The sequence below is a fragment of the Delphinapterus leucas genome, chromosome 9 (genome assembly GCF_059928025.1).
Source record: "Delphinapterus leucas isolate spDelLeu-1000000601 "Yukka" chromosome 9, BTC_Dleu_Yukka2, whole genome shotgun sequence".
NCBI classification, from domain to species: domain Eukaryota; kingdom Metazoa; phylum Chordata; class Mammalia; order Artiodactyla; family Monodontidae; genus Delphinapterus; species Delphinapterus leucas.
The window spans coordinates 4,911,525-4,931,851 of NC_143137.1; the positions used below are offsets into that span (position 1 = coordinate 4,911,525).

General features: G+C 48.1%; 2 protein-coding genes across 28 annotated transcripts in view; one reads left to right on the plus strand and one right to left on the minus strand.

Moving 5' to 3' along the window:
- Nucleotides 1–441: 441 nt before the first annotated feature.
- CCT8L2 (chaperonin containing TCP1 subunit 8 like 2) lies at nucleotides 442–7,843 on the minus strand. The gene is given in 5 exon segments (XM_089917181.1): nucleotides 442–6,186; nucleotides 6,189–6,253; nucleotides 6,255–6,369; nucleotides 6,372–6,701; nucleotides 6,704–7,843. Coding segments are annotated over 5 exon segments (1,560 nt in total). The 5' UTR covers nucleotides 6,837–7,843; the 3' UTR covers nucleotides 442–5,269.
- A 7,993-nt stretch (nucleotides 7,844–15,836) lies between these two features.
- The window catches only part of KMT2C (lysine methyltransferase 2C), a 293,121-nt gene continuing 288,630 nt past the window's right edge, over nucleotides 15,837–20,327 (plus strand). For 19 of the 27 annotated variants that reach the window (XM_089917156.1, XM_089917162.1, XM_089917159.1 and 16 more), the window contains exon 1: nucleotides 15,838–16,258. In XM_089917156.1, the coding sequence (XP_089773282.1) occupies nucleotides 16,098–16,258 (161 nt within the window). In that variant the 5' untranslated portion in view covers nucleotides 15,838–16,097. Of the gene's footprint in view, nucleotides 16,259–20,327 lie in introns of all 27 variants that reach the window. The other 8 variants (XR_016394238.1, XR_016394240.1, XR_016394239.1 and 5 more) reach the window with 1 other exon arrangement.

Genomic DNA, 20,327 nt, shown 5'->3' on the forward strand with positions numbered 1-20,327 from the left:
TTTACATTTGTAGAAAGTTTGAATTCTCAAGTCCCAAACCTCAAGGTGTTCGAAGTATGTATTTCTATAATTAAATGATCTTAAATTTTCTTTTTCCAGCTCCCTTTCTGCCTGATGGTAGAATTTAATTTAGTTAATTCCAGGTAAATTTAGTCCCTTCATGGTTTTTCTTGATCAGTCCAGACTAAAATCAAGTCAATTTTTAAAAAGATGTATTATATTGAAGTATGGTTGATTTACAATGTTGTGTTAATTTCTGCTGTACAGCAAAATGATTCAGTTACACATATATATACATTCTTTTCCATATTCTTTTCCATTATGGTTACCACAGGATCTTGAATATAAATTCCCTGTGCTATACAGTAGGACCTTGTTGTCTATCCATTCTATATATGATAGTTTGCATCTGCTAACCCCCAAACTCCCAGTCCATCCCTCCCCCACCTCCCCTCCCCTTTAGCAACCACAAGTCTGTTCTGTATGTCTGTGGGTTTGTTTCTGTTTCATAGATAAGTTCATTTGCATCATATTTTAGTTTCCACATATAAGTAATATCATGCGGTATTTGTCTTTCTCTTTTCGGCTTACTTCACTTAGTATGATAATCTCTAGGTCCATCCATGTGGCCATGAATGGCATTATTTTATTCTTTTTTATGGCTGAGTAATATTCCATTATATATATATGTGTGTATATATATATATATATATATATATATATATATATCTCCCACATCTTTCTTATCCATTCATCTGTCGATCAGCCAAGTCAGTTCTTTTTTTTAAATTTATTTTATTTTTGGCTGCATTATTCTTAGTTGCAGCACGTGGGGTCTTTTGTTGTGGTGCGTGGGCTCTTCATTGTGGCACGCGGGCTTTCTCTCTAGTTGTGGCGCAGGGGCTCAATAGTTGCGGCGCGCAGGCTTAGATCTCAGACCAGGGATCGAACCCGTGTCCTCTGCATTGGAAGACAGATTCTTAACCATTGGACCACCAGGGAAGTCCCCCAGCCAAGTCAATTCTTAATCTCCTCCTGAGGCACAGGGAGACCTGCCTGCTCTCCCTGGAGAGCCCTTTCTTCCCTGCCCCTCCCGTACTGTCATTTCTGCTCCATCCTGTTGGCACTGCTTGGCGGCTCCAGGTTGCAGACCAGAAGCAGAGACTCTCCTTTGTTTTCAGACCCTCAAACTTTCCTGGAGATTCTACTGCCTTTTTCCTCATCTCACTCCTTAGAGCCCATGAGGAGGTGAGCAGAGCCCCTCTCAGATCCTGCCGGCATCTCTCTCATTCTCCCCCAACCATCTTCCTCTCCCCCCACTCCCCAGTTAGGAAGGGGATCTTTAGCTTGGTGGGAGGGGAGGTTGATATTTTGGGAGAAAAGTTGACTCAGCTACTTCTGGAATCACAGAGATTCTGGGGTTTCTGTGTCTACTGCAGGTTTTAGCATTTTAGCACTTTGGGGACAACGTTCCCTGGGGTAGTTACCTTAACAAGGAAACTGAGTACAAGGGGAAGTTTTCAATAAATCAGTGGGAAGTAGCCCATCAGTAAATACTTAACAATGCCACGCCCCTCACATCATGGTGAAGCATCATCCAGAGTTGGTCTCTATTCCAGAAAGGTTCAGGCAGAAATGGGAGGGGCCTGGGGCTACAAACATGTGTATTTACATCAGTCCAGCTGACAGGGGTACAAGCAAGTCTTCTTAAACTAGTTTCGTTCATTCGCAAAAGAAATGGTTGAGTCCCTGAGCCCCAATCTTCCCTTTTCCTCCCATTCAGATGTCCCAGTTTGGAAGTCTTCTGTTTTCTTTCTTGAGTCTTAGCTTTCTCTATCCTTTGGCCTCTGCACTAAAGGGATTTCAGACTTGTAGGCCTAGAAAGCAGAGCTCCTGCTGTAAGGGGATCTCTTGAGAAAGGCCTCTTGGGAAAAGGTCCAGAAATAGACAAAGGATTGGAACAGACTACTGACAGCTCTTTCTTGTTGCAATCTTTTCGCAGTTTGGAAGCAATGACTTTCGTCCCTTCAGGACTCCAGGATTTGTGTAGGTCCCAGTCTTGGGTCTGTGCTCACAGGTGCCCAGAAGTATGGGGTAGTTCTCCCAACTCAGCCCCAGTCTTCCCCACCCAGGCCAGCCACCATCTTCTTCACCCCCCAGGACTCAGAAGTTCTTGTTTTCAGTCCCGGTTTTCTCCTGATCCTATTTCTTTGCTCTCTGCTTGCTGGGTCAACTCAGAACCCCACAACACAATGTCACTAAGTTGGAAGGTTTGGGGATAGAAGAACAGACAAGTCCACCGGCTTCAAGTTTCATAGAGAATGTGCTCTCGAAATTGTTTTTGAAATTCAGCTGCTTCTGGAGCTGAAGACAGCACATCTTGGAAGAAAAAGATGTAGCCAAGTCCTTGGGCCCTTGGAGAACTCGAGACCCTGCATCCTAGGAGAGCTTGATGCTGGAACCTTGGAAGCAGAATCCAGACAGACCTGGTAAAATTGAGGTCAAATTCTGGTCAATTTCTCCATAGTCAGGAGAAAAGACACAACTTTATGTCTGATTCAGACATTTTGACACTTAGAATGCTTAAATATGATGTTAAGAGTATACTTGATTTCGAGGCATAATCAAGATAGAGCTAACTGGGAGTGTAGCCTACATCAGTGCTTCTCAAACTTTAATATGCACCCCAGCTACCTGGGGATCTTGTTAAAGTGCAAATTCTGACAAAGTAGGTTGTTGAGGGGCTGGGCGCGGCTGAGATTCTGCATGTCTAACATGCTCCCAAATGATGCCAGTGCCGCTGGTTCAGGGGTCACTGCTAAGTAGCAAGAGTTTAGAAGGCAGTCTTTAGGGTTGGAGATGACCCTCAACTGAGGCTAAAAAGAACCTCAACACCCAAACACTTTCAGTTCATACTGAGCTCTCCCTTCTGGTCCTCTTCCCCAAGCTGTGTCTGCTAGCTGCCCACGGTAGTCAACTTAACCATTGTATGACGTTTCCTTCTCTTCTGGAGCAGCTAATGCTCTTTATTTTCTATTTTTTGGCCGCACTGCATGGCATGGCAGAACTTCCCTGACCCTGCACTGGAAGCACGGATTCTTAACCAATGTACCACCGGGGAAGTCCTAAAGCTCTTTAGATAACAAGAAGGGGAAGCAGATTTATCTGAAGGATACTTTGCAGTTTACAGCATTGAAGAGCTGGCCAGCTAGTCATGGACAGATGGGAACCAGGGTGATTCAGGGGCCTCCTTAGCACAAGCTCTAGGATCTTGCCAGCTTTCCCATGAGGTGCCTGAATTCCCTGGGTCTTTGGGTTTCAAATTGGGGTTAGATGTTTTTACCTTTAAAGCCCTCAGCATAAGCCAGTTAAATTTGTATCTGCCATATATTTCTTCATCACTTGTAAGGCTGTCCTTGCTAATTTTAACTTGTGTGTATATATACATATATATATGTGTGTGTGTGTACCTGTCTGTCTAGGGGAAAAGGAGATGGTAATGTTACAGTATGATTTCTCTCGTTATCAAAAGAATCACTCGTATATCAAAGTTAGGGCACTTAAAAGATACTAAGTTACATGTTTGGCCTTCATATGTCTTGGATCTATAAAATGTTCTCTGTAAGAGCTGTCTTTATTTACTTATTTTATCTTGCAAAGTGAACATGCCTTTTTGTCTAATTTAAAAAACACTAATTGTAGGGACTTCCCTGGCAGTCCAGTGGTTAAGACTCCGTGCTCCTAATTCAGGGGGCACGGGTTCGATCCCTGGTCAGGGAGATAAGATTCTGCATGCTGTGCGATGCGGTCAAAAAAAACCCCAAAAAACAAAACACTAATTGAAAATTTTCAATTTACATTTTGAGACATACTTTCTTCATAATCATAGGGGTTATATCTCTGAAAGCATCACAACAGAGGAATTTGGGGCAGTAAACTAATGAATAAGAGAATGGGTTTTCCTCTTCTATTTACTGTGTATATTTGGCCAATTAATTTCTCTGAAGCTCAATTGTGTCTCCTGCAACTGAGGGATAACAAGCTTCTTTCTCATAAGTTTGTTTTGATGATTAAATAAAATGAAGACAAAGTGCATTTGAACTGCTTTAAAAAGTTACCTATCTCTATCATCATCACTGTGGAATTTGAGACTCTATGAGAACAATGCGGAACCTGAGGGCAGGGGAGAAATATGACAGCACTTAGTTATATTCGCTAAAATATAACGATGAAGACACAACAAGGAAAGACACGTCAAGGATGTTGTATAGATATAACTTGTTACTATAAGTTAGTAATAACGAGTATAGTTCTATACATTTTCATCTGCCATCCTAACAACTTCTCAGGATTTCACTTCTGGGTTTCAAAGAATCTTTGCAAATTTGTTTTGCGTTGTTGCAGCTAATATGCCTGCTATAAAACAATTGTTTCTTGAGTCTGGTTCTCTCTCCAAATGCTTAAGCTTCTTTGTTTTGATTCTAAGAGACTGCAGCTTCCCATCACCTCAGTTCTGTCCCTACGTTCAGCTCTTTTCCCAGAGGCAGAGTAACTTGGATGGTTAAGTGGGAAAGGTTTTGGGTACCATGTTCCCAGCTCTGCTCAACTTCTCTTTACTGCCCAGGAGTATCTGGGCATAATCACAGCCTGGCCAGGATAACCTGGTGCTAGGTGCTCCCCAGCACTCCTCACCTACACTGGAACTGTAGTGCGGTTCTAAGGTGTGTGTTCTTATCTTTCGTTATATATGCCAAGGGTGCTTTTTAAAAAATATATTTCTGCCTGCCAGCTCATTTTCCTCCTTTATATTGATTTTTTGCCTTAAAATAACATTCCCTTCTTTTTCCAAATAATCACAACAGGAATGAGCGGCCACTCCTTTAAGCTGAAGCTGAGGTTCTCAGATTGCTAAAGTGACATTTAGACAGAAATTCTAGAAATTTAGAATTCATGCAGGAATACTCAAACAGTTGGGAAGAGATACCTACCCTTTCTTGCATCCCCAAAATTCAGGTATTCAATTAAAAAATCTTTAATAGAATTGAATCCTGGAGGAAAGAACAGAATCTGATGGAGAGAAACAGGAAATGAAAAAAGCCAAGAATCTGAAAGGAAGTAAATCAATGGAAAGGACTTTAACGGTGATGTTGTTTTTATCTAAAGAAATGGACTCAAATAGCAGCAAACGTGGAGGCAATACAAGGCAACATTCATTTTTGGGGTGGCGATGCCCTCTTTGGCAACCCCATTTTGTTGAGAATGTTGCCACTTATTTGTTCCAAGGACTCCTTTTTTTCACGGGGTATGGGCGATCCTTTGCCTTCTTAGGTTCAGGTTTCAGGTCCTGGTGAGGTGTGGGACTTTTCTTGGCTACTGCAATGTCATGGCCAGTCAGGAGCTGTAGTACCACGTCAGCCACGGCTCGAAGTCCTTGGGCTTTGGCTATTAGGGTGTCCCACACCTCTTCCTGGGCCGCATTTATTATCCCTTCGACCTCCACTCCTATCAGGAAGTTCCCAGCTTGGTGAGCTCCGTTCATTTCTGCCATCACGTCTGAGACGGCTAAGCCTGCCTTCTCTGCCAGGGTTTCAGGAAGAGACTGCAGGGCCTGGGCAAATGCCAGGAAGGTGGGACCACTGGGCCCTTCCAGTTTGGTTCCTTTCTCTGAGAGCATTTTCGCCAGAGCCATCTCTGTGGCCCCAGCTCCTGGAAGCAGTCTGGGATCCTGGCATAACTGGAAACAGGCATCAATGCCCTGGTAGGCAGCCTACTCTGCACTCCGTAGCCCCTCAGCGGTGGCCTCCCTGAGCACCACAGTGAGGGCAGGGGTGCCTGGAGTTTCCCACTCAATTACCACAGCCAAACCTTCTCCCAGCTCCTGCCCGTACACCCTCTGACATTTCCTTGGCGCCAGTGGAGGAAGCAGATAAGGCATCACAGGTGTGCCAAACACCTCGCTCAGGTACACCATCTCCCGCCGGGACTTCACCTGAATCACCATGAGGCCGCACCTGTCAGCATGCGTTAGGGTCTCCTCGTCAATTTTCCCCCAAACCACCACCACGTTAATAGCCGCGGCTGCCAGCTGGGCCACCTGCTTTTCTATCAGCCTCTCGCTGCCCTTCCTGAACTTGGTCAGGTCGTCAGGACTAGAGAGACAAGCCGTGGCCGGGGCAATGGGGCTGGCGGGCCGAAGGCGCAGGCCATCAGAGCCACCCTGGTGCCGCTCATCACCATGGCCACCTGGCCGCAGGAGCAGGCACGAGTCCTCCAGCCGCGCCCCAGGGCAGCGCACACACGCGCACGCGCTCCGGCTGGAGCCTTTCGGCTCCCAGGTGGCCCAGCACGCATGCGCCACCATCTTGGTCAGTCAGTCAGCCACATCCTGTGCGTGTTCGTCACCGAGTGCAGGGCCCCAAACGGGTCCTCCAGAGGCCCCAGCGCCCGGATGGCCAGGGACGGCAGCAGGGCCAGCGTCTCGGCGGCCGCCGCAGCCTAGGCCTCCCGCGGCAGGCGCTTGGCCTGCGCCAGCAGGGCCTGGGCCGGGGGCACCACGAAGGCCACGCCGTCGCCGCTCTGCACCGCCAACCGCAGCAGCCGGGCGGCGGGGTGCTCCAGCTCCAGCACCCGGAGGATGGCCGTGCCGTACCCTGTGACCACGGTTTGTCGTTTGGCGGTGACCAGGAGCTCTGCCACACCTGGGGGCCGTAGCAGGGCCGCAGGACTCTGGCCAAGGTGTGCGCCGCGGCCAAGCTGCTCAGCGGGTGCTTCTCCTCGGCCGCCAACGTCACCAGCCGTTCGGGCAGCTCAGGCGCCGAAGGGGCTCTGCCGTCCATCGCCCGCGGGGGCCCACCCGGCCGCAGTCAGGCGCTAGAACAGCAGCGAGGCGCCCCGGGAGGAGATCTCTGAAGCCCCTCAAGCGGTCAGTGGGAAAAGCAGCCAAATACCCATCAACGGGTGCCTGGAGAAGCCGGCGCTCTGGGCCCGGGCGCAAGGATGGTCTGCTGAGGCTGAGCCCTAAAAGCACCCCCAGACTGGTCTGAAAAGGAACGGGGCCCTTGGGGCCTCTGGGGCTTGGTAGCCGAAACAGATCTGATCTTGATTAAGTCACAAGTGGCACATGGAACCAGGGCAGGGAATGAGGTCACAGAAGGATGGACCATGAGTTGGGAGGCCCTGGGGCAGGCGGAAGTCAGGCCCGGTTGTCCCCCAGAGGGGGGACACGCGTACCCGGGGCCCCAGAGTTTCATTTAAACTTCAGAGACGGAGGAGGAAACCAGGTGAAAACCCACCCACTTCAAATTCCTGGTGAAGCTGTGGCTCCCGTTGTTTGGTCTCTGGGTCTTTTTTGTGTTTTGAGAGGGAAATTGTTTTGTTTACTTTCTCATGCAGTGCTCTGTAATCCTAGCCACGTTTGGTTACCTGTATGCCTCGGCCTCTTTGGCCACCTTATCCGTTTGTGCTGGTCATCAGGTTCCTTAAGGTGTCTGCTGGTCTGTTTGTCTTTCCGGTTGCAGATGTGTGAGGCTGCACAGTGTGGGACAACTCTTCCCCGTGACAGTGATGACACTGAGCTGGCAAAGGCGGGTCAAGACAAGGGAGGGAAAGAGGCTGACCGCCTGCAGACAGAGTAATAGACATGGACACAGAGGAGTGAAAGTGACCAGGAAGGCAGCAAACCAGAGTGAGTGGGGCTGGGGCCTTCCCGCCCTCACCCTCAGCCCTTAGAATTTGAGCTCCTTCCTTCCATCCTCCCTCCTTCCATCCTCCCTCCTTCCATCCTCCCTCCCTCCTTCCTTCCTTCCTTCCTTCCTTCCTTCTCTTGCTCCCTCCTGTCCTCATATGGCACCTACCGGAGTAACGATTGCTTCTTTTTTAGTTTAACAAATATTTAGCATCTACTCTGTTTCAGTGGTCACAAAGATGGCAGGAACGTGAGACCAGTGAGGGAAAGAGATTGGTACCAAGTGAGTACAACTTCCTTAGGTGTGGGGCAGAGCACCAGCAGGAAGTGATGAAAATATTAAGATTAGGGGAGGGACTTCCCTGGTCCCTGGTCCCCACTTGCCTGGTGGTCCAGTGGTTAAGACTCCACACTCCCACTGCAGGGGGCATGAGTTCCATCATTGTTTTAATATTTCCACAGACAAGAAGATAGTGAGAAAGAAAAGGAAAAGAATGTCACAGTGAAAGTTAAATACAATTAAGGCTAAAAAGGAGATAAATTTGGGCTTCCCTGGTGGTGCAGTGGTTAAGAATCCACCTGCCAATGCAGGGGACATGGGTTCGAGCCCTGGTCCAGGAAGATCTCACATGCCGCGGAGCAGCTAAGCCCGTGCGCCACAACTACTGAGCCTGCGCTCTAGAGCCCACAAGCCACAACTACTGAAGCCTGTGCGCCTAGAGCCTGTGCTCCGCAACAAGAGAAGCCACCACAATGAGAGGCCCGCACACCGCAACGAAGAGTAGCTCCTGCTCGCCACAGCTAGAGAAAGCCCGTGCGCAGCAACGAAGACCCAACGCAGCCATAAATAAATAAATGTATTAAAAAAATAAAATAAATTTGGAGAAAAAACTTTTTCTTTGCAAAACAACTTGATTGCTTTTGTAAAAATGATATTCATTATACAACTTAAAAGAAAAAAATACAAAGAAAGTAAATGTCATCTGGAATCCCAGCCCAGAGACAGTCATTGTTTATATTTTGATGAATATTATTACTTTACACACATATGCATACATAGCTTGTGGATTTACACAGTTTTACATATGTGAGTTATATGATAATATTGTATATGCTTGTCTGTAATAATTTTTTCCCCTTAATGTTATCTTGGCTGACAAATGTTTCTGAGGAGGTATTATGTTGTCTGAAGAACGTGGACAACTTTTTTTTTTTTTTGCTGAACCTTGTGGCATGCAGGAGCTTAGTTCACCGACCAGGCATCGAACCTGTGCCCCCTGAAGTGGAAGCGGAGAGTCCTAACCACTGGACCGCCAGGGAAGTCCCCATGGACAACTATTTTGATCTCTCTTTTTTTTTTTTTTTTTTTTTTTGCGGTACGCGGGCCTCTCACTGTTGTGGCCTCTCCCGTTGCGGAGCACAGGCTCAGGACGCGCAGGCTCAGTGGCCATGGCTCACGGGCCCAGCCGCTCCGCAGCATGTGGGATCTTCCCGGACCAGGGGCACGAACCCGTGTTCCCTGCATCGGCAGGCGGACTCTCAACCACTGCGCCACCAGGGAAGTCCTTGACCTCTTTTGATTTTAGAGACTCCATTAGAAAAGGCTCGATCCTCCATGTAACACTGAGAGGAGTGTCACATAACAAACGTTGGTTGTAGGGGGCAAAGAGGACTTGCCTGTTCCCTTATAGAAAAGTAAAATATAACAACACAAAACGTAGCAAAGTATTCATGTATACCTTGTCTATAAAGTTACAGTTTCTTTTTTCAAGTAGACTCCTGTAAGGGATCATCTTAGCTCTTTTTCTTGAAAGTAACGTACATTTTCCCATTTATTTCACTTATTCCACATCTCTGTTGAGCCACTGCTGAGTAATAGGGATAGAAGGTGAATAAGGCAGACAGCTAGTGTCTCCAGTGGGCTTAGGCTGGGATACAGACAGTTAAGTGGGCAATTCATTACAGGGCATGAGAGCTGTGATGGGGAAAGCACAGGTGTTGTAGAAGCATCCAGGGGGACACACAGCCTTCATCATGGGAAGAACGGTGGTCAGGGTGAGGTGAAGTCTAAAGAGAGCTGAAGGGGAAATAAAAACAAGAAGTGGGAATTGGCCAGGCGAAAAGGGCTGGCGGGGTGGGAGGGGTTGGGACAGGCTGGTGAGGTTTGTGGCTCACCTCCTGAAGGCTGGAGCTCATGGTGTGGTGGAAAGGAGAGGAGAACTTTGGCTGGAGGGTAGCAGGGACTCTCCAGGACCTAGTGAGCCATGCCAATTTAGAATTCAACCTGAAGGGTGATGCATGGGACTGTAAGTTCCATTTCCATTGTAAAAGTAGATAATTTTCTGTTGTGAAATCCTTACCTGTGTGACTACACAGCACAGGGGAAGGTGAGGATCCAGTTATTGCCTTGCACCCTTAAAGGCAGTCAGTTCATAACACCCCAAACAGTAAATTTTGTTTTGGTTTTTGTTTTGGTCGTGTTGTGCAAGGCATGTAGTATCTTAGTTCCCCAACCAGGGATCAAACACTTGCCCCCTGCAGTGGAAGTGTGGAGTCTTAACCACTGGACTGCTGGGGAAGTTCCCCAACGGTAAAGTTTGGACTGAAATTTTGTAGAGGTACCTCTACAAAGATCAAACTAACCAAGGAGCTACTAAATCTCAATTTTACTTTTTTACTTTGTGGACACTATCATTGTTAAATTCACATTGATTTTATTTATTCTTTGGATTAATTGATTAGATGTAAAATAAATGTAAATAATTTGTGTGTGTGTGTGCATGTGCCAGGAAGAGTTTGCATGCATTTAATGCATATAAAAATTTCTAACAACATAATTTTGATCTGCTAAGGTGGGTAGGCATCAATATAGACGGTTTGGTGGTTGTATTGGGTTGAATAGTGCCCCCCAATATTCATACTCTTCCTGGAACCTCAGAGTGTGACCTTATTTGGAAATAGGATTGTTGTGGATGTGATTAATTAAGATGAGTCATACTGGAGTAGGGTGGACCATTAATCCAATATGGCTGGTATCCTTACAAGATGGGAAGACACACACACACACACACACACACACACACCCCGGGAGAACATCGTGTGTGAGGAATAGACACACAGGGAAGGTGGCCATGTAATGGTGGGGGCAGGCTGGAGGGATGCACCTGCAAGCGCAGAAATGCCCAGGAACACAGGCGACCACCTGAAGCTGAGCGAGGCCTGGGACAGATTCTCCCCCAGAGCCCACCACGAGAGGCCAGCCCTGCCGATACCTTGATTTTGGACTATTAGCCACCAGGACTGTAAGAGAATACATTTCTGTTGTTTTAAGCTGCCTGTTTGGAGTAGCTTTTTGCAGCAGCTATAGGAACCCAATACAGTAGTCTTTGTATATTAATGAAGGAAGGAAACTAATGAAGTGTGTGTGTGTGTGTGTGTGTGTGTCTGAAGAGGGGGGCTGTCTGCTGCCTTATCCCACCCTTGCCCTTACCCCCAAACTCCCAGATGCATTAAAAATTTTTTTGTTTATTATTTAAATTTTATTTTATTTTATACAGCAGGTTCTTATTAGGTATCTATTTTATACATATTAGTGTATACATGGCAATCCCAATCTCCCAATTCATCCCACACCACCCCCCCTGCCACTTTTCCCCCTTGGTGTCCATATGTTTGTTCTCTACATCTGTGTCTCTATTTCTGCCCTGCAAACCGATTCATCTGTACCATTTTTCTAGGGCTGTCTGCTGCCTTCTCCCACCCCTGCCCTTCCCCCCAAACTCCCAGATGCATTTTTTAAAAAACTGTGGTCTTCTACACAGTAGATGTATTTAATCTTTCTATTTGTATGTTTTTCTTTTTTTTTTTTTTTAAGCTGCGTTGGGTCTTTGTTGCTGCGCACGGGCTTTCTCTACTTGCAGCGAGCGGGGCTGCTCTTCGTTGCGGTGCGTGAGCTTCTCACTGCGGTGACTTCTCTTGTTGCGGAGCACGGGATCCAGGCGTGTGGGTTCAGTAGTTGTGGCTCGTGGGCTCTAGAGTGCAGGCTCAGTAGTTGTGGCGCACAGGCCCAGTTGCTCTGCGGCATGTGGGATCTTCCCGGACCAGGGATTGAACCTGTGTCCCCTGCATTGACAGGCGGACTCCCAACCACTACGCCACCAGGGAAGTCCCTGTATGTTTTTCCATGTTTATTTTTCAGTTGCTTGATTGCCTTTTTTGTGTTTATCTTGTTCAGTAGTGCCAGGTTTAAAGTATAGACCCCTGGAGGGCAAGATTCATGTCTCTATAAAACGTGCTGTAGAACATTTACATATGCCTCATACTCTTATACACAAATTATTTTTGAAGGTGATTGTTTTATTTCCTTCTCAGATTCTTCCTTTTTCTATCACACAGGTACATGATATGCATTACTGAAATAACTTATGTAAAGCAATATGAATTTATAAAGCTAAAAATGCACTATGGACTAAATATGAACTAATTTTAAGTGGTGAAATTCTTTTAAAAACATTTTTTTTTTTTTTTTGCAGTACGCCGGCCTCTCACTGTTGTGGCCTCTCCTGTTGCGGAGCACAGGCTCAGGACGCGCAGGCTCAGCGGCCATGGCTCACGGGCCCAGCCGCTACGCGGCATGTGGGATCTTCCCTTACCGGGACACGAACCCGCATCCCCTGCATCAGCAGGCCGACTCTCAACCACTGCGCCACCAGGGAAGCCCTAAGAACATTTTTTTGACTGAAAAATAAAGGACAAAAAATGATAGCCTATGACTGCAACTTTTTAAAGTGCAATTTTAACAGTAAAAATATGAACACAAATCTTGTAAGATCTAGCATTTACGTTTTGAGCGGTCTTGTCACACAACTGTAAAAGTTTGGTTCCTAAAAAACCCTGAGGAATTTAAGACTATGGGAAAACAAGGAGAGGGATACCATTTAGTAGTGAATCTCTGGGGAAGCCTTATAAATACTTTCATGTTCACTAAAACAAAGTGATAAAGACTGCTCTCTCAAGAAAGACATCAATGACATTTTCTAGGCCTTCAATTAGGAAGAATGTCTACTGTACCATGAATTTTTATTCATTGTCATTTGTATGCTAGACACTTTGAGAATCTCCTTTGCTTACAGTGTCATGAGATGTTGCTTTTTCTTTTTTGAGGATAACAACCCTTACTCCCACTCACATTTTAAACATTTAATACATGTTTATGGTTATACTACATGTGCTCTGAAAGACTGATGTATTATAGAAAAATGTAGTATAGAAAGTGAAAGTCCCTTGTAATCCAACCCTTTAGAGATGATTGCTGTTAACACTTTGGTGCATGTCTACCATATTTTTAAAGTGCCTATTTAACGTGTACTTATTAGAAGGTAGACATTCTATTTTTTTTTTTTTTTTTTGCACTTGGTCCTTCCAGATGCTCGTTGTCTTTCTGGTTTTATAATTTTGAGGAACCTACCTCAGCTATCTGCCTCCTGGATTTTTTGCCACTGTGGTCTCAGAGCTGTGTAATTTGGATGACAGAGATGGAAAAACCTTTGAAAGACCTTTATTTAAGTTGAATAAGTATTCCTTGAATACTTCCTCTGCATCCTGGGTTATATTTTGTTTGCTCTGCCCACAATAACTTCACGCTGATAAGCCTCCTATCCGTCCTTTTAAAACAGCTCCCAACTACTTGTCTGCTCACAATAGCCAAAGGAATGGAGATTTAAGGCTGGGTTTACCTTCATCATCTTTTATCTTTCCAGAAGTAACACTGCACAAACTTCTATTTCTACCCTTCCATTTATTCTACCCACTTTTCTGTTCCCAGTCCCTAGTTGTTTCCTTTAAGAACTTGTCTCCAGCAGGAGTGACTTGCAGTTTGCACATTCTGGTCCTTAAATTCTCCCAAGTGCTGACGAGTATACTGAAGTAAATTGTCCTGATGTGGAATTTTGTGCATATGAAACACACAGTTGGAAATGACTCTTCTAATTTCAGTACTGAACACAGATAAACATTTGGATCGATAATCCCATTTTTGAAAGTATACTTTATTTAGTGTAATGTACAGAAAATGAAAAAGGGTAATAAACTTTATATCACTGCATAAATGTATCTTCATAAATTTATGACTTCATAAATTAGTCATGCATATGTTGTATTTCTATGTATAATAATAGCCAGACTTTTTTTTAATTTATAGTTTTCATTTACCAGCCTAGCTTCTCCCCAATCTCAAATTTTAAATTTAGTAAGCTTGAAAAAGCCAGCGGGAACTAAACCTTGAAGGGATTCAAATGACTGTCTTATTGCGGTCCTCACTTCAGCCCTATGCTTTAGTCAGAAGAGGCTCTGGAAACTGTGCATATTTGCCCAAATACACACAAATATACGGTTCAGAGTTTATATTCTGGCTATTGGGAAGGGAAGGCAAACAGCACAGCAGGAAAAACCGCGTTTTATTCTTACCTTACACTAGAACTGTTGTGAAGATGGAAAGAAATCATAACCAGAAAGTGCTCGGGGTGTCCGGCCTAGAGTCTAAGCTTGTAAGATGACAGTTCACCCCAACCCTTTTGCAAATGGTTGATAGGTCGTAGTAGTTTTTCCCAATTCAAATCTATGTTTTTCACTCCCCTAGTGAATGGGAAGGAAATCAGAGAAGAGTACATTGTCCAAGTGTTGGTCCCTGTTAGCATAAGAAACCCAGAACTCCCCACCTGTAACTCTCCTTCCTTCCTTCCTAAGCGCACATGTCAGATTTCGGACCCTAGCAGCCCCAGTTTTCCTTCACCGTTTTTAAGTAGTGTAAGAGGCGGATTACAAGTCCTTCCATTTTTGTCTCTTCGTCACAACACACCCAACGTTAAAACCAAGTTGTCGGGGTTTTACTGGTTCATTATGTCTCTCAGCACTTTATCCCTCAAAATGCCATCGTTCTTTTTGTCTGACAGCTTTATAAACCCTTTCCGGATCATTTTTAAAACGACGCCGTAATAACGAAAGTATCCCTGGAACTGGAGTAGAACGAAGTTGCACTCCATTTCTTTTCCTCCACCAACGTGCATTACAACAAACGAACGCTGAACGTGCGCCCGGCGAAGCCCCTCCGGGCCGGTCCCCGCGCCCTGCCGGGGATGGGGGTGGGAGTGGAGGCGCGGGGCGCGGGGGAAACCCGGGCCCGCCGCGCGCCGGGGCGGGACGAGCTCTACACCCGCCCGCCAGTCCGCGGAGGCCGAGCGCCTGCGGAGCGCGGACGCGGCCCGCCTCGTCCTCGCTCTCCCTCGCGCACTCCCCGGACCCCGATCCCGGATTCGCTCATCCGCAGCTTGGCGCTCTCCCGAGCCGGAGCCGGAGTCGGAGCCCCAGCCGGAGCCGGAGTTGGAGTCGCGGCGCGGCCCGGCCGCCGCGTCAGAAGAGGAGGGAGCGGGGGCGGGGGAGGGGCGGTGAGGTCAGCGGCGGCGGCGCGTCCGCGGGCGGCGCATGCGCGGAGCGAGCCCCGTGAGTGGCAGCGGCTGCGAGCGGGGGGCGGTGGGGCCGGCGGAGTGGGGGAGGGGGCGGGGGCGTAGCGGCGGCCGTGTGTGGGCGAGACGGCGGCGAGTTTGAGAGGTCTGTGGTGCGTGGGCGCTCTGGGAGACCCGGCGCGGCCCTCGCGCGACGGCCACGGTCGAGTGTGTGTGTCTGTGTGTGGTACACGCACACCCGCAAAACTTCCTCCTCCCCTGCCCGGAGGGCTGGAGCGGGCGCTGAGGGGCCGGCGCTCGCACAGCCCGGAACCCACAACAACTGGAGCAGCTGTCAAAACTTCGCTGCCGCCGCCGCCCGGCCTGACGCGGCCCGCGCGGGGGAGGGGCAGCCGGCGGGGGGCGCGACCCCCGCCCGCCGGCCCGCCGCTCCCCGCGCCGCGGCCCCTTTCTCCTCCCCGCCGCGGGCGGCCTGGGGGAGGGGCGCGGGCGGAGACCCCCGGGGCCGGCGCCCTTCGTGCCCCTTCAGTAGCCCCGCCCAGCCCGGCGCCGCCCGCCCCGCACCCGCCCGGCACCCGCGCCCGCACCCACACCCGCACCGCCCGAGGGCCGCCCGCCCGCCCCGCCCGCACCTCCCCGCCCCGGTCCGGCCCCTCCCTCCCGCCCGCCCGCCCGCCGCGCCCCGCCCGCCGCCCCCCGCCCGGCCCCTGCGCGCCGAGGTGCGCGCGCTCGCGCGTATGTGTGTGAGTGCGTGTCCTGCTCGCTCCATGTTGCCGCCTCTCCCGGTACCTGCTGCTGCTCCCGGGGCTGCGGGAAATGCGAGAGGCTGAGCCGGGGAGGAGGAACCCGAGCAGCAGCGGCGGCGGCGGCCGCGGCGGCGGCGGCGGCGGCGGCGGCGGGAGGAGCCCCCCAGGAGGAGGACCGGGATCCATGTGTCTTTCCTGGTGACTAGGATGTCGTCGGAGGAGGACAAGAGCGCGGAGCAGCCGCAGCCGCCGCCACCCCCCCCCGAGGAGCCCGGAGCCCCGGCCCCGAGCCCCGCAGCCGCAGACAAAAGACCTCGGGGCCGGCCTCGCAAAGATGGCGCTTCCCCTTTCCAGAGAGCCAGAAAGAAGTAAGTTGAGTGTGAGGGAGCCAGGCCGGGAGCCAGCCGCGGCGCCGGCCCGGAGCTGTCACCGGCGCGCCCGGCCCCGCCGCCCCCGCGCGCCCCCGGCCGCCCCCGCGGGGTGGGGGTGGGGCCCGCGCGGGCCGCGCGGCTCGGGCCCGGGGCGCCCGCCCCGCGCCCCGCGCCGGCGCCCGGCCTCCCGCGGCCGCCCGCACTTCCCTCCGCCGGCCCGGGTCTGACGGCTCGCGCCGCCGCCACACTTTACTTTTTAGTTTGGCCCCGGCGCCGTGTGTTCCGGGGCTTCTCTTTTTGCGGAAATTTCTCGTCGATACCCCTGGGCTTCGCCGGGTCGTTTAGCAGACGAACCCGGAGCACAGCTGGGTAGTCGCCGGACGGGCTCCCCTCGGCTCCCAGGCGCTCGGCTCCGGGACGCTCGCCGAGCTGTCAAAACGCCGCGGCCAGGTGGTCCCCCGGCCCGGTTGGGCGGGGGAGCAGGAAACGGACGCAGCCGGAGCTGCTTTTCTTTGTCAGCCGGTCGCTCCTTTAACTTTTCTCGCTCCCAAACCTCTGCTTTCGTGCTTTAATGATATATTAGGAAGTCCTCCGACCGCTTCCCCTCCCCTCCCCCAGCCGGGCCCCGCACTGCCCAGCGCCGAGACTAGTCTGTACGGTCGCTCCGCGTAGGGGACGGAGTGCAGCAAGTTTTGGAAACGTCGCTGCCGCCGCAGGCCGATCGCGAGGAGCACGTTCGTTCGGGTCCAGACGGATGTAAATGTGGCCGAACTTCCATCGGAGTAGCCACTCGTGGCTGTTACTGGGGCAGGAGTCGCTCTCGTGTGTTTTTGAGCAGGCACTAGGGCTGTGCGCCTCCGGCCCTTCGCTGGTTAGAAATGTCTTTTTACAAAATGGTTATAGGACAACTTTGCCTGTGGATCCAGAAGCTCGTTTCAGTGCCGGTGAGTCGCTGAGCGCTCGTGGCTCTTGAGGCTGCTGCTGTGGAAGGTCTGTGGCCGTCTTTCGGAGTTGTGGGAAGGCGTGTATTGCTTACTCATTTCATTATATGGGCGTCTCAGGGAACTGGTGGTAGTGGAAGGGTGCACCGGGACGCCGAGGAAAGCAGCATACTTACGGATAGTCTGGGTTTTTTTTGTTGTTGTTTTTTCTTTTTCTGATGGGGTGCGTTCGTTTAGTAATAGCATTGTTACGTTTGGTGATACACAGTAAAAATAGTAGTGTTAACGCAAGGCAGAGAACAGGGTTGTGGGAAACCCGTGGAGCTCTGCACTGGACGTGCTGTTTTTCGTTTTCCTATTCTTTTACTATGAACGTGATTCAGGGCCTTCGACTTGCCCTCCATATTTTATTGCCAGCTCCTACCTAGCTATGACAGATCGTGAGGGAAACAAGTACATTATTAGTTTCTTTGTGATACAGAGTTGGGGTTTATTATACCACTTGCATTGTAATGTCTGGTATAAAATGCCATTGTTATTCCTGTATTAACTGAAATTTCGAGAAGGAAGGTGCAGTTTTAAGTAATTTTAAACTTCTTTGCCACTTTTTTGGTATCCTTTAAAGGAGCACATACGAAGCCATAGTAGGGTTTTAACTTGATTGCTTCCCATTTTCACTATTTCTTGGTTTCTTTCTGAACATTAATTTGGGATTATAACATGTGTTCGATTTGCTTTTAAATTCTTACTTTAGAAAGAGTAGACCTATCTATGTTGTTCTCCTCACCCGTACACATCCAAGTGTGTGTGAGTGTGTGAGTGTGCACACTTCCCCTGAGATTGTAATCAGCTCGTTTGTATTAGTGCAGCTCCTGGGTGCACCAGAAGAAAGGTTGGTTTAGGGTATTGTCACTTTATTATTTTAATTTTTACCTCATATTATGAGTGGGAAAAAGGTAGCCGTTTGAGAAGTTAAAACCTTTCTATAGAATGACACTAATATAACAGTAAAAAACCCTCAACACTTTGGAAAATGTTTAGAACAGTTCTAAGTCATAAGAGAGTTTTTTAGATTTGAAAACTGGTACAGCATTCCTTATAGGTAAATTAAGTCTAGTGGTAACTTTGATCGTCCCAAACTTGTTAGTGAATTCTTTAAAACTAGGTGTGTCTTTTGACGGAAATGGAATCTCCAGTCGTTTTGGAAACATGTAAATGGAAACTAATATCTGAAATGGAAAGCAAAGAGAGGAGTTTTCAATTGTGTATCTCTGCACTGTATTAAGATACATGCAGAAAAGACCCTGTAGTTAGCTGGGTAGTGCAGACCCTGAAAGTGAAACTGATGTGTAACACATGTAAATTAGGTTTGTAAATGTTAAAATTATGTGGAATTGTGGATACCTCAGAAGTGAAAATTAATATCTTTGTGGAATGCAGTAGAGATAAAGGTGTTTAAATTGTCAGTGTTATTTAGATGGTCAGTAAGTGGGTTGCTTCACCCTAGAGCAGATGCCTTATGACACTATTTTTTAAAAGTAGGTTGTGTATTTGTTTTCGGATTAAAAAAAGAAAGGTAACTGTGGACTAGTAACTACACATTCTTTGAGTTTAAATGTTTGAATTTTTAGTAATTAGGTAAAAATTAAGCATTTTCTTGTTTTATAGTGTTAGATAATTTTTGTGTTTTATCACATGTGAAAAGCATATGTGGTTACTGGTTTTACATTAACTATTATTACTTTAAAGTTATATTTACAACCAAAAATCAAGAATTTTGCACTGAAGGTCTTAATCTTAGAGGCAGAGTTTGAAGCGTAGGTATGTAAATAGGGAAATATCGAGTGGAACGGTGAAATTGGCACATGTCTAAAAGTTCTCTTGCACAGTAAGGACTGCCTATTACTTAGTCTTTATCAGAGGTGCAGGTCTTCCCATTGGTGCAGAAGCTCCCGCTGCAGGGCAGCACGTACCAGAGGTTGGAGTTATTTTTCTATTAAGGTGAAGGAAACCCTTCCTGAAACTTTGATTTTATCTTTTCTTCCTTAGAGTATACACCCACATTACTAAGTTGGGAAGCCAAGTGGAGATTCTGCCATATTTCTTACCACGTGAACAGAGTTGATGTCCAGGCTGGGTGGTGTGGGGATGGCACAGAAGCGGCAGGTGGTGGGGATAAGGGTCTCTGGGGCGCTACCCTTGACTCTCTTTGAATCAACTCTTGATACCCTGAACCACTTTCTTTTCAGAGGTCAGTTACTGTTATTAGAAAGTCACCTTGAGGGACTTTCTGAGGTGGCGCAGTGGTTAAGAATCCGCCTGCCAGTGCAGGGCACACGGGTTCGAGCCCTGGTCCGGGAAGATCCCACATGCCGCGGAGCAGCTAAGCCTGTGCGTCACAAGTACTGAGCCCGCGTGCCACAACTACTGAGCCTGCATGCCTAGAGCCTTTGCTCCACAACAAGAGAAGCCACCACAATGAGAAGCCCGCTCGCCGCAACTAGAGAAAGCCCGCGCACAGCAACGAAAATTCAGTGCAGCCTAAATAAATAAATAAGCTTATTAAAAAAAAAAAAAAAAAAAAGAAAGTCACCTTGAGCATTATTGTAGAAAAATTAGGTACAACCAGTGATGTCATATAAGGGACCAGCAAAAAATGGCTCTGCTGCAGGGGACTATTGCTGTTCTATACTTGTAAGCATTCCCTGCCCCCCCCGCCCCCCATCTCTCATTTCCATAGCTGTCAACTTGAAATCAGTGAAACAAACAAAAAAAGTGTATTGCATTATAATATATGCAGTTTCATATAGTTGAGACATCACTATTATTTGTGCTTTTTGAGATGATGCAAATTTGTAATTTTTATTATATTCTTATTTTTCAAGAAATTAGATGCATCTGCAGGGAAATTTTCAGTAATCACTGGTCTCTAGCATTTAATGGGCTCTGAAATGTTTTAATTTACCTGAAAAGCTGGTCCTGGAATGGCAGCCTCTCTTATCTGTTAGGTGGCCTCATTGTAGTTTGCTTTTGTCCTGTTGTTGGTCTTCTCCATGGACTCTCTAGTCTTTGAAAATATGATGTTTTTAGTGTAAAATACAAATTATATTTGGTATAATGTTATT